This window comes from Paralichthys olivaceus, chromosome 4 (assembly GCF_024713975.1).
Source record: "Paralichthys olivaceus isolate ysfri-2021 chromosome 4, ASM2471397v2, whole genome shotgun sequence".
Classification (NCBI taxonomy): Eukaryota; Metazoa; Chordata; class Actinopteri; order Pleuronectiformes; family Paralichthyidae; genus Paralichthys; species Paralichthys olivaceus.
This window is the reverse complement of record NC_091096.1, coordinates 3,125,594-3,138,866: the sequence shown is the minus strand read 5'-3', so window position 1 is coordinate 3,138,866 and position 13,273 is coordinate 3,125,594. Positions and strand designations below refer to the sequence as shown.

The 13,273-nt window shown below is 40.4% G+C and overlaps 1 protein-coding gene across 1 annotated transcript; it reads right to left on the bottom strand.

Annotated features, from left to right (window-relative positions):
- Positions 1 to 5,253: 5,253 nt before the first annotated feature.
- ckap2l (cytoskeleton associated protein 2-like) lies at positions 5,254 to 12,686 on the bottom strand. Its single transcript, XM_020105655.2, has 9 exons — positions 12,480 to 12,686; positions 10,846 to 10,912; positions 10,699 to 10,753; positions 8,367 to 9,595; positions 8,043 to 8,238; positions 7,731 to 7,889; positions 6,822 to 6,882; positions 6,397 to 6,550; positions 5,254 to 5,745 (listed from the first exon to the last, which is right to left on the bottom strand). The coding sequence occupies exons 1-9, from the start codon at positions 12,517 to 12,519 to the stop codon at positions 5,445 to 5,447; spliced, it is 2,262 nt and encodes a 753-aa protein (XP_019961214.2). The 5' UTR covers positions 12,520 to 12,686; the 3' UTR covers positions 5,254 to 5,444.
- Between the last annotated feature and the right edge of the window lie 587 nt (positions 12,687 to 13,273).

Here is a 13,273-nt window from a genome sequence, read left to right as displayed (position 1 = left end):
AATAAAATAAATTAAATCCTAACCCATCAAAAGTATCTATTGCTCTGTTTCATATTAAAAGGAAACCACTGCACACACAAATATCAGTGTACTAGTATGTGGAGTACTACTCAGCCTCAGTTGTATATTGACAAAGTCAATCCGAGGAAGAGAAAGTTGGTCTAATGATAATGTGCTCAAACCTAACCTAGGTCATAAAGCTGCTTTCAGGCTTTTTCCTCTTGTATGAAAATGAAGCTTTTATGAATCTCTTTTAATCTCCTTGACAAGACAACACTTCTGAACATCCCTGCTGATGGAAATCTGCAATCCTGAAATGTAGAGGTAAAACCCAGGTTTGCTCACACTTCTCAGGCTGTAATATTCTCCGCTTCCCTGGTTCACCTTCTCAAACCAGTGGCTGTCATCCAAGTTCTCATTTGGTTTATCAAAAACTTTCTCCAGCTGTGAACACAAAAACACAATGTTTAGGAATGAGCTCATACAATAACATTCCTTTTTCAACCACTACTCTTCTGTGATTTGCCTTCGTCGAGCTGATTTCAATCGACGTTGTACCCAAAACACGTCGTGTATATTTTGAACAAGAAATGGCTTTAGTTTTTTTCCGTCATGCAGAAATCAGCTGCCAATAGAGCTATATACACCTGCCGAGAGCTCAACACACTGCAAATTAAGACAACACGTGCAAATAGAAACAAACGTGCATATTAAGAAAACGACTTCATCAATTTGACGACACATTCACTGCAAAAAAGACATAACGCACGCAAACACAGAAACACGCTGCAAATAGCGAAAACGACAACGTTAATGTTTCCAGGGGACCGAAAAAAGCGATGAACCTGGCTGTAGTTCAATGCTTCGAGAAGCTCCATCACCACCGACGAGTAGCAGACTTCAATAACTTCACAAAGCATTGAGCTGCGGCCAGGTTCATCACTTTTGTGGGTCCACTGGAAACATTTCAACCCACGTGTCGTCAAATTGATTACGGATGTTTTCTTAATTTGCAGTGTGTTGCACTCTCTCGGCCACCGTGGATAAAGCCACAGGGGCCATCTTGGAAAGCATCTCTTAGTCTTTTGTTTAATCATAATAGGCGGACAGGACGCAGCACAGTGGTCTGCACTGTTGCCTCACAGCAGGAAGGATTTGGGTTTGCATCTTTGGGTCATCTCCACTGATTTGTACATTCTTAATACAAAAAAGAAAATACAGTATTGTACAGTACGGGCTGCAAGTACAATTTACCTTCAGGGTTTCCTCCTGAACCTTTAGTCTGTAGTTGGAGTTTTCATACTTGATGTGGAGACGTATCCTTGCTATGTTGGTATTCTGTCTCTTTATGCACACCTTAGGAGCTAGGAACAGATTAAAAAGGAAAGAAAAACAACTTATTTTGCTTGTTTGAGTCAAAAATAATGCACAATTATTCAAATGGTCAACTCACTGCATGGGCCTAGAAAAGACACAATCGGGAGTGTAATTGTGATGACAAAGGTACAGTGTGTAGAATTTAGTGATATGTAGTGTTGAAGTTTTTTCCCACAATATTTTAGTTGTCCAGTCTGGACTACTGTAAAAAAGATGGCGGTCTCCATAGAGAGCGTCCCCTCGATGTACATATAAAGTATTTGAATATAAAGGACCTTTTCTGGGGTTAAGAAAACTACAATTCAGAAAATGTAGATGAAACAAACTAGTGAAAACATCATGAGGATTATTCTACATTAAATTTCTGCCCTTTCACCTAAATCTTCCACACTGGACCTTTAATAAATCACTCCCGTCGTTTTGTTTGAAGATACATGTATGAAGCTGTCATCACAAACAACATTATTTCTGCTTATCTGGATCAATGAAAACATTTGACTCGATCAACTCTGGTTCTTTTAGTTACAAGAACCTTTTTATAAACTCATGATCAATGGGGCATCAGACTTTGCAAAACAAGTCCCTGTGTGGAACCTTGAAACAATACATGAGTGAAGAGCCGTACCATATTTCTGAGCATCCTGAAGATCTTCGGCGCAGAGCTTGACTGAATCAGGGAACTTCTTGACGGTCACAAATCTCCCATCTTTGATTTTCAAGTTGTATTTGGTGCAGTTGTCGACCATGTTGTCTCCTCAGTATTGTTCTGACAGGAGGAAATAGAAAGCAAACACTTCATGATTCAGAAACACACAATTTTCCTCTTTGCAATAAATATTGTTTTCCTTGTGTGTGTATTTTCTATATGTATATTATCTCTGCAAGGGAGGTTATGTTTTCACCCCTTAAGCTTCAACATTTGAAATGAATATCTCAGGGGTTAATATCAATGCACCTCTTTTATTCACTTGTTTTCTTTCGTCTCTTGATTTGAAAGTCCCTGCACAGAACCTGGCATCTACCTCTGTGTATGAAACGTGCTTTAAAAATAAAACTGCCTTCATATCATCGACCGACCAATAAATCGGATCTGTGAGCAGAGGAACGGTTTTCTTTCCTCCTCATTCTACTTCAGCATCCTCCGAGCGAAAAGACACGTGTGGACAAACACGTGGCACATGCACAGTTAATGTTGCATGTTTAGAAATCGTGTCGTTGCCACTTACCTTTACAGAAAGTGTTGAATCTGATGAACTCGACGGCTGAAGTCCGTGTGTGCTGCAGAGTGGCAGAGTGACTCCTTAAATATCCTGGAGCTGCGCAAACAGACGCATGCGCAGCAGAGGGGCACCACACGAGACAACAGACAGGATTCACAATAACATGTGGGGGAAAAAAATAATAATGAATGCAAAGTGACGAGTTGGCGTATTTCTCAAGAAATTGGGCAAGTCCGGAAATGAACTGTTAAAGCGCATGGAGGATGTTGGACAGTGTCCAGGGAGCATGTGAGGGTATTATCACAACTTCTATATTAACGTTGTAAACATCACATCTGTATCTGTGTCCACTCAACATTTAATTTTATAACAATGCTAATAACTTTTTTTATATTTATATTGCACCTCTGAAGAGACCTGAGGATGCTTCACATGTGTCAGTGGGGACAAAAAAAGTGACTCACATATATAAAACTAGAAATACGGTTGTCTCACCAGAGCATTCCTTTCTACATAAATCTGTGAGCAAGTGAATACTTGCAATACCTGTCAAAAATTGCAGTAATTCCCTGGAGCAGTTATGGAAAAAATCACAAGTCAAATCATGTTTCAAAGGGATAGAAAGGGAATATTACTTCATTATCTTCTCATGACTAATTAATTTGAGTGTGGATGAAGTGAGGGAATTCAATTTAGTCAGTTCTGCCAGCAGTTTCATCATGCCCTGCCCCCACCTCGAGGCACCTTCATCCCTCCCATATTGTTATAATCGTAGTCATATCCAGTGACGCGCTGAATCGGACCATAGACGCACTCATGTTGTAATGTTGCAATAAACTAGAAGAAATCTAGTGTTGACAACCAGAAACTAACCACTTAACATGAGTGAATATTTATACAATTTTAGGTAAATCCCCTCAGGTAAAATAGGACAAGGGAAAAACCTGAAAACAAAAATATATCACTAAACGCTGCCTTCAGGAAAATCTGTTTTTTGTGAATGTTTCTTGTACTCAGGTCTCTCTTGGAAAAAGACATCTCAATATGAGTCAATGATTTCATGAGACATAATTACAAATAATGTATTTTTATACAGACATCAATACTACATCAATACTACAGCATTGCTCACAGGAAACAGATGATTATCTTGTTTTCCCTGTACATTGCACCATGACAGAAAAACACTGCATCACCACTTGATTTGTTTTCTTAATTATTTTTAGAAGATATGATCAAGGCAGCACGAAAATATTTTGCTGTTCCACATTATACCTGTTACGACCCTTTTGATTGTATCGTGTCTAGGGATGTTTGAAAGGGCCCAACACTGCGCAGAGCAGGGTGTGTGGTGTGGCAACACAAGTAAACCAAACCAAGGTGCTTGTAAAAGGAACAATAATTTATTATACAAAAATATACATCTATATATATATATATATATATATAGATGTATAACATTAACATTATTTATATAGGTGGCGGTGGCGGCCTTTTTTTTTTTTCAGGTTTTTCCCTTGTCCTATTTTCCGTGAACGCAATATCTAAAGGTGTCCTGAGGGGATTTACCTAAAATGGTATAAATATTCGCTCATGTTAAGTGGTTAGTTTCTGGTTTGCGGTGGCGCCCTCTGATTGGCAGACAGGAGTGACTCATCACCTGGGGAGAAAACAGAGAAACGAAACAGAACACACATACACCACACTGACACAAGAGGGGGACATAACAATACCTCTCAGGTTGGATCTCTATAAGTCATTCATTTCTGCTGCTGAGCTGAAACACGTGTAATTTCTGTTAAAGGTCCAGTGTGTAATGTAAGATTTAGGTGAAAGGGAACTATTGGCAGAAATTTAATGTAGAATAATTCTCATGATGTTTGTTTCATCTAAATTCTACAAATTGTAGTTTTCTTTACCCCAGAAAAGGCCCTTTATTTTTAAATACTTTATATTTACATGGAGGGGACCATCTCTACGGAGGCTGCCATGTTTTTTACATTGGTCCAGGACAAACTAAACACCTTGTGAGTTTTTATGCATCTGAAGCTGCCACAGGTTCTCCATCATGTTTGGAAGGAGAGGGTGAGGTGAGGCAACTTCAACACTAGATATCACTAAATTCTACACATTGCACCTTTAATTTATGTAGAACAATCCATTAGCCTGTATTCTGTTTACGCTCTATTTCTATATTGCCTCACATCCATGTTGCTTGTTGATAACATTACTTTTACTGATTTTTTTGGACTTACTCATCACATTATACCGGTCTGTATAGAGTGCAGGTATTTCGCGCCAGCATACAACAGTCATGCTGTGTACTCACTGTGAGCTAACCGCTCAACAAAAACAAACAAACTGTCTGCTCTCCTGGATCTAAAATGGTGAACCCCATGACATCAGGACAGATGCATCTTGGTTAAGATGATGATCGTCTGAACATTTAAAAAAAAAGTTGAGTTGCACTTAGGCTGCAGTTACATGTAGTTTGGCTTTTTTGAAGCTATTGTACTTACATGATTCTTGCTGTTGTGGGTTTGTGCCTTCGTGGTTGATGCACTTATTGTACGTCGCTTTGGATAAAAGCATCAGCGTAATGAAATGTAATGTGACAGTGACACTGTGTGTAATGATGAGGATTTTTAAAGCATAGTATTATAAAAAGACATTTATTTGACATCACTATGTACACAATAGTTGAAGTGATAAAATAATACAGATGCCGTGTGTGAATTTCTTAAAATGCCTGGATGATAAAACTTTTTTTTCACTGCTATGTGAACACTGACAAATGCTGGTCACTTGAATTCTGTTTCAAATACAAACTGATGACGGCTAAACACCTTAATCACAGACAAGCTGGACGAGCACCTTATCTTTAAGTGCTTCGTTCTGTCTGTAGATAAACATCGGCGCGTCGTCAACAGACGGGCTGGTTCCCCCGTCCACCCGCTCTCCACTAATGTCGTGGTCCTCCTCGGAGATCAGGTCGTTGTAGGAGGCCACGCAGAGGTCGTGGTCCTGAAGGGACACGGGATATCGGGGCGAGGCTCTCTCGATTCGCACCGAGCGCCTCACCGGAGTGAAAAAGCGAACCTCCTGGCCGTTGACCCGCGTTGGTTCTCTCTTCTGTCTTGAAGGGCCACTGAAGGAAAAGAAAAACAAAATCAAAATGTCAACCTTATCCAACTTCTAGAAAACAATTCTTCCATTAGTATGAGAATTCCTACCGCGGTTTCTGAAACGTGTAACAACAGCACATGACCACGTACTTCAGAGTAAATGTACACGTGCAAAGTTGTCAAAAACGTATAACCCACATACGGATTCCTCCATTTTACTTTCTTGCACCACATTTGGAGTCAGAGTCTGCACAGGAGTGATTGTTATGGGAAATTATGGGAAATGTAGTTTGTTGGTTGTTGTTATTAAAGCAACGTTTCGGACAATGAGGTTCTAGGCGAGGGGAGCGATATTGATGCAGAATATAACTGAGTTTTATTGATGTCAAAAGCCTTGGAAAGATTCAGACTCAGACAATGTTCCTGCTGATCAAGGGTCAGTCTGTAAGAGACGTGTTTGAGATGTCTGCGAGTTTGCCGGCTTTGTTGGGTTTGGGAGTTTAGGTTAAAGACAACGAATAACATGGAGGAGGCAAAGTTTATGACCTATACTGCAGCGAGCCACCAGGAGGTTATCCAGATGATGTGACTTCACTTTTGGTGCGTCGTCATTTCGTCAATATTCATATACAGTCACTGATTATAATATTAATGTAATGATGAGTGAAACCTACCCAGGAGTCGCTGTTATCTTATACTTGACTACAGACGAGTTTCCTTTCTCCCCTGAGATGAGGACTCTCACAGGTTTGGGGGTCATCATTGGGTTGTGGCTGCTCTCAGGAGAACTCTCAGCTGATGGCAGTTGGTCCTGCTTTGTTTCAGGCGCTGAAAAAATATGAAATTCTGCATTGTAGCTTGCTTTCTGAAACTGTGAAGTGAGCTGCAGATGTTCAGCCACATCAAGTAAAGACCTGCCGCCGAACGATAAGCCGCTGCCGCTGTACAAAGCAAACAATCAGAGAAGCTCGTCTAACTACACAGAACCCCAAACTGCAGAATGAGCTGACACTGCTGCCATCAACAGTCATTAATAAGAGCTCTGATAACAATGTCAGTGTATTATATCACAGTGGTTACACACAAGAGCTCCAGCTACCTTGGATCTCGTCTTTTTTCTTCAGAATCTCGAACACCACGTTCCGCAGCTCGTCTATGGGCTAGAATAAAAAAAGACAGTGAAAGTTAACAGGAGCACAGAAAGACAATCTTTCATTTGGGACAAATAAACAATGACTATGCTGTAGAATTATCTACTGCACTGTGGTCAAATACCCAAATAGACTTGTGAAATACTTCAAGGCTGATGATATCACAAAAAACAGCAGACTCATTATTTTCTGAATTTTTTGATTCTGTATTTTTGTGTCCAGCTTTAGCCTGACTGTTCACATGAGACAGAACAGACAGCAAAGGGACGCCACGATAAGCTTGGTTTCTTCTCCGTCTATCAGAGTTGAACAGCAGCCTCCATTGCTTCCTCGGCCTGCAACCCCTGATTAACTGTCAGGCAAGCTGCTCGTCAAGTGCAAGAGCTTCACTGCACTGAGAGATCTGGTTTCTTTGACATTTGTGGTGACAAAGCAACAAATGAATTTATATAGAACTAGCAGTTATCACATTGTATAATCATCATAACCCGCCCTGAAGGACAAAGAAATGTAAAAACCAATTGACAAAACTTAGATTAAATGTCAGTACAGGGAAAATATGCTCCATGAATCCAGGGGGGAATTTAAATAAAGGAATGAGCAAGGCACAATTTTTGACGATTGTAAAAAAAAAGTAAGTATGTACTGTATTACAAGAAAACAAGTACTATTTAGATTTTAAAAAGGATTAAGTGGAATGAAAAAATAGTTAAACACCATGACATGTTCTGTTTTGTCTTTTGGACGCATACGTGTGCAAGTGATGGTCCAGCAAAGACGGGGAAGAAGGATGAATCATGCCTGATTTTTAATTTGTAAATGTTTTATGGATTCGTTGAATATCATGGATGTTTTACCTCCAACACAACACCAACAGCCTCTTCAAATACGGGCAGGACGTCCATGTTGCCTTCCTGCTCCATCAGACGGACCTGACAGATCCAGTATTTCGCAAACTTCTGTGTCACTGTCGGCAGCCGCGACAGAACCTCCTTCACCTGGTCTGGGGGGCAGCCCTGTTCACATCAGATTCACAATTTCCAATGATTGCCTTGTCTCTTCAGTGCACCAACATGTATAAACAATTATTAACATTTTTTTCTGTGGACTGCACCTTAAAGTTAGTGTAGACTTTCCTGTCTTGTCATTGGAACCAGTAAATCACAAACCTTTCCAAGCAATTGAATGCAGTCATCCAGGGACCTGTCAATGGCACTGATGAGGGAGTGGGCGTCATCCTCCTCCTTCATGGCGGTCCAGAAAGGCTGGGGCACAGCCACCGTGTGCCTCACCTGAGGTTTCACCGGCATCGGCGGGCGCTTGTAGGATATGCCCTTAGCTTGCCGCCATTCCTGCAGTTTTCTCCTTCAGAACAAATAACACAATCATTTTTACTTAACTGGGCAGCACGGCAGAGAGGCACTTTAAACGAGGGGAGAGAGGAGGTGGGATAACAATGAGTCACAGAACTCAACTTGTATGGTTCTACTTACATTCTTTCTTCCTGGGCAGCAGTCAGTTTCTTTACCTCAGTCTGGGGAAGGACCCTGACTGAGACCTTCGGCGTCTTCGTGTCTGTGGTTAGGTGTGTGCGGCCGAGGGACGGGACAGGCTGTGACGCTCTCCGTGACATCACTGGAGCACCAGTTTTTTTTATACCAGTTTGTGGTGGAGGTGCATTTGAGGAACTGTGTCCCTTCTTGCTTTGTGTCTCTTTACTTGTCTTGGTTTTCCCTCCCAGCTCGACCACATCGCCTTGCCTTACCCGCCTGTCCGCTCGGAAACTGCTCCTGCTCGCTGGCCCCGAGGATGTTTGAGTGGAAACTTTGTGCGTTTGACCATTTCTCCCCCCCCAAGCATCAGATTTCTGCTTCATTAACCCGTCTGTGGACTTTCCTGCTAAACTATGAGTTTTCGTCGTCCCTTCTCTTCTCACTGGCTGCACAGGTGCTGCTTTGCATTTAAAGGTGGGCAATGGCTTTGGTTCACTGGATAACTGACCCTTACGAGACGACAGACAGTGTTTATCCAAAAGTGGTTTTGCATTAGACTTGTTCTGAGGTGGAATCTTACACCCAGTTATTGCTGCAGAAGAAACTGTTGTTTTCTTATTCACATGGTTGTTTAGCGCAGTAGTGTGAAGCGTTTTCTGCAAAGACGTAACAGACTTCAGGGAACCTGCTGCCGATGTACTGGAGTGCACCTTTTTGGCGACAGAAACAGCAGAGGCGTGGGATGAACATGTCTTTGTTTTTCTTGGCTGTATCACGGCAGAGATGAGCCCTGTTTTTGTTTTAACGATGGGGCAGAGGCTCATTCTGTTACTGCCTGTTTTTATTAAATCTGAAGAGGCACTGGAACTCCTGTCGACTTTGCTGTGGGATGCTGAATTTGAAGAGGCTCTGCTTGAAGACCGCATTCTTGGCTGTCTTTTGGTGTGGCTGGCTGAAATCGGGTGGGACTTTCCCAACAGACCAGCAGAGACAGTTTGTATGAGCAATGAGTTTCTATTAAGACCTGACAGACCTGAGTCACTGGCTGAAGATTGATATCTGGCAGTTTGCCGTGCAGTCAGGATGCTGCCTTTCCCATTCGCTTTGTTAGTGACACCAAATGGTTTTCTTTGGGGCTGTGTTGTGGCATCAGCAGCCAGAGTTGGAACTTTTGTCCCCTCATATTTACAAGTGTCAACTGAAGCTTTGTTCTCTTTTCCCTTAACAACCTGTGAAGACAAAAAAAACAATACTCACTCTGGGTTCCAGAGCTCTGAATTAAAACCTGCACATCAGCTATTAATATACAAGTGAAACTAAGGCCCCGCTCAGACCTGGTTCAAACACTGTTCATCAGTTGACACGTGGAATGAAAATGTGTCCTGATTGCGTCTCCTGCGACCTTCTGTGATCGGATGTCACTTCCCTGTTCCACATGCAAATACACAGAAACCTCATGTGTTTGCGAGGACGAAATTGTTGGTTCAACCTAGTGTGAGTTTACAGATGTGTTGTATTGAAGGGCTGTCAAATTAATGCGGGATGAGAAATTGGTGGAATTAACGCATTCATTTTTTAACGCACGCGCAGAATGACCCCCACCAACTCGCTCAGAGTGATACACGGCGAGATCAGAGCTCGTTCGCGTGAAGCCGGTGAGTGACTTTGTTGAAAAACTGTGGAAACAGTGAAAACACAGAGTTTTTCTGGTCATAGCTGATCAGTGATCAGATGCTTCATGATGCAGAAAATGATCATTGTTATTAATAAACACTCATTAATATTCATCAGGACCTGATTTGTACATGAAGTTACTCAGTGTCTCTTTGATTCGCTCCAGAGTTTGTGGGACTCATGAAACATCATGAAAAATGATTCGTCAACATTTGGTGGTCAGTACTACACAAGAGGTGATTTGTCATTTTAACACTGAGTCCTGACTCAGTGTTAAAATGACCGGAACAACACGTATACATGATCTGACGCCATCGATTAACAACTCAACACATGATCGTACGTTTGTTTCTCATCATCCCAATAAAAAATTAACTATGAACACGAACTAGTTCATTTTCATCTGTATGATCTTAACTTAGAACTTGTTCTTTTCAAGTATGAACTGGAAATAACAGGTCAGAACATGATGGTGAAAGTTATGCTGATATATAAACTAACTCAGTCCCAAATATGATATCAATACAATTCTCAATTTAAAAAAACTATGTGTGTCACTCTCTTGCATGGGTCAAAAATGTTCTCAGCATCATGATTCATTATTGTGATAGATAAAAATAAAGAGAAAAACTATGCACGTCACCACACCCACACGTACCTTCGCTGCAGGTATCACTGATGTCTGGATCTGATAGTCACCCCGCAGGTATGGCCTGAGGGGTAAAAGGTAATGATTGAGTTCATCTGGCATGAAATAAACAGACATAGTGTATTTTGAATTAGCGGGAAAGTTGTTTTTTTTTACCTCGGGTTCGGCTGCTTCATTCTTCCTTTTGCTGACAAATATTCCATCAACTTCTGCTTACGCAAGTCTGAGGGGGATGATTACACAAATATTCAGAAGAGGTCACATTATAAATTTTCCACTATACTTAGCTGTAAATTTAGATCTCAAAGATTCATATGCTGTGTCTCAAACACAAAGATTTATTCAGTGTGTAGAATTCAGTGACATCTAGTGGTGTAGTTGCGTGTTGCAGCTGAACACCCCTCACCTTCCAAACATTGAAGGAGAACCTGTGGAAACCTTCATGAAAACTCAAAAGATGTTTAGTTTGTCCAGTCTGTACTACTGTGAAAAACCAAAACACTGTGGACTCGGTAGAAAAGACCTGCTCCCAATGTAAATATAAAGTATTTAAATATAAGGGGCTTATTCTGGGGTAAAGGAAACACAGTAGTGAAAACATCACTGAAATTATTTTATATTCAATTTCCTCCAATAGATCATTTTCACCTGTATCTTACACACTGAACCTTTGTTATCCAACCACGCGTTGGACCGCTGGATGAATGTGTACATAACATACAGTTTACTCACAGACTAGTGTTAATGCAGAACTTTGTGATATTAAAGGTGTAGGTTAAAATAATTAAACATAAAGAACCTTTTCTGGGGTAAAGAAAACTAAAATTCATACAATTTAGATGAAACGAACTATTGAAAACATCACGAGGATTATTCTACATTAAATTTCTGATTAGATCCCTTTCACCTGAATCTTACACACCTGGTGGGACACTCTACCTTCACCAACCGACTCGGGATAAAACCTCTCAATGATGCAAGTCACATGAGGTGGCTGAATAACTGAAGAGATGATTTCACGGGGTGTTACTGCCATCTGGCTGAAGGTTGCTGTTTATTTAGGTGACCGTGGAAAATAGACATCTGGAATCAAGACTGTGTTCTACAGCCCAGATAGTTTATTGATTACTCGATCAACAGACAATCAATCTGCAACAATTGGCTTATTGATTAAAAGCATTTTACAACCAAAAACCTTTTCTGTTTTAATATTTACTAAATTATGTGCATAATGGTGTAAATAAATGAGTTATATATATATATATATTGCACTTGTTCTTGACTTTGTATTATTCTTATGCTCTTCTGTTTTTGTGCTGCTGGATGCCTACATTTCCTTTATGATCAATAAATCTATCCATCCATCACCAGTACTGCTAATCTTTATCTGATTTTATAATTATTATACCTTTAGTTTTCTCTCGTGTGTGACTGTGAACTGCTGGATGCCTACACTTCCCTCAGGATCAATGAATCTATCTATAAGTTGTTTGCACTTTGTGAAATCGTCCTTTATAATTTGTCTGATCTGACATTTACATGTTTATCAGTGTTTAACGAGTTAAAGAGCTAATTCTCTGCTGACGCGCAGTTCGATGTTTGCTGCAACGTTTAGTTCACAATCACGTCAGAACGTGACGAGATGGAATCGATGTAAATCAAGTAATAAAAACCCTCCAGTGAGTTCTGATGCGAGGAGGAAACCATGTTTGTTTGCATTTCCCTGCGAGGAGTTAGCGATAGCATGCTAACACATGCTAGCTGTCGTGCTACATAATAAGCTAGCTAACCTTTTCTGGAAAGCAGCGATGCGGTTTCTCCTTCTTCCATTTCTGCAACTTCTTCTTCTCCTTCTTCTTCTTCTTCGAACCGAGACGAAAACTTCCGGAAGGATCCTCCGCTGACTTTTATTTTTCAGTTAAAGTTGTGTTTGTTGTTCTCGAAGCTAAACTCCGCTGAGCTCGTGCGTCCGGGTTTGAAATTACCGGGTCGGGAACGCCCCCTCGTCTCTGATTGGACGATTCGAAATTTCAAAGTTAAAAGAAACAGTGCGCATGCGCTGACCGTCTGTGCGGATTGGTGCATAGAATGTAAACAAATCGTTTTTTTTCTTCTTCTTCATTACAGAGAAACAAAGAAAACAACTTTAGTTTGTTTATTGCTGCTAAACTTACCTTTAAAACAGGATTTAAAGGTTTAAGATTTAAAAGTATTCATCTTCTGTTTTGGATTTTTTTTAATCCATCCATCCATCTATCTATCTATCTATCTATCTATCTATCTATCTATCTATCTATCTATCTATCTATCTATCTATCTATCTATCTATCTTTCTGTCTATCTATCTGTCTATCTATCCATCTATCTATCTATCTATCTATCTATCTATCTATCTATCTATCCATCTATCCATCTGTCTATCTATCTATCTATCTATCCATCTATCTATCTTTCTATCTGTCTATCTATCCATCTATCCATCTATCTATCTATCTATCTATCTATCTATCTATCTATCTATCTATCTATCTATCTATCCATCTGTCTATCTATCTATCTATCTATCCATCTATCTATCTTTCTA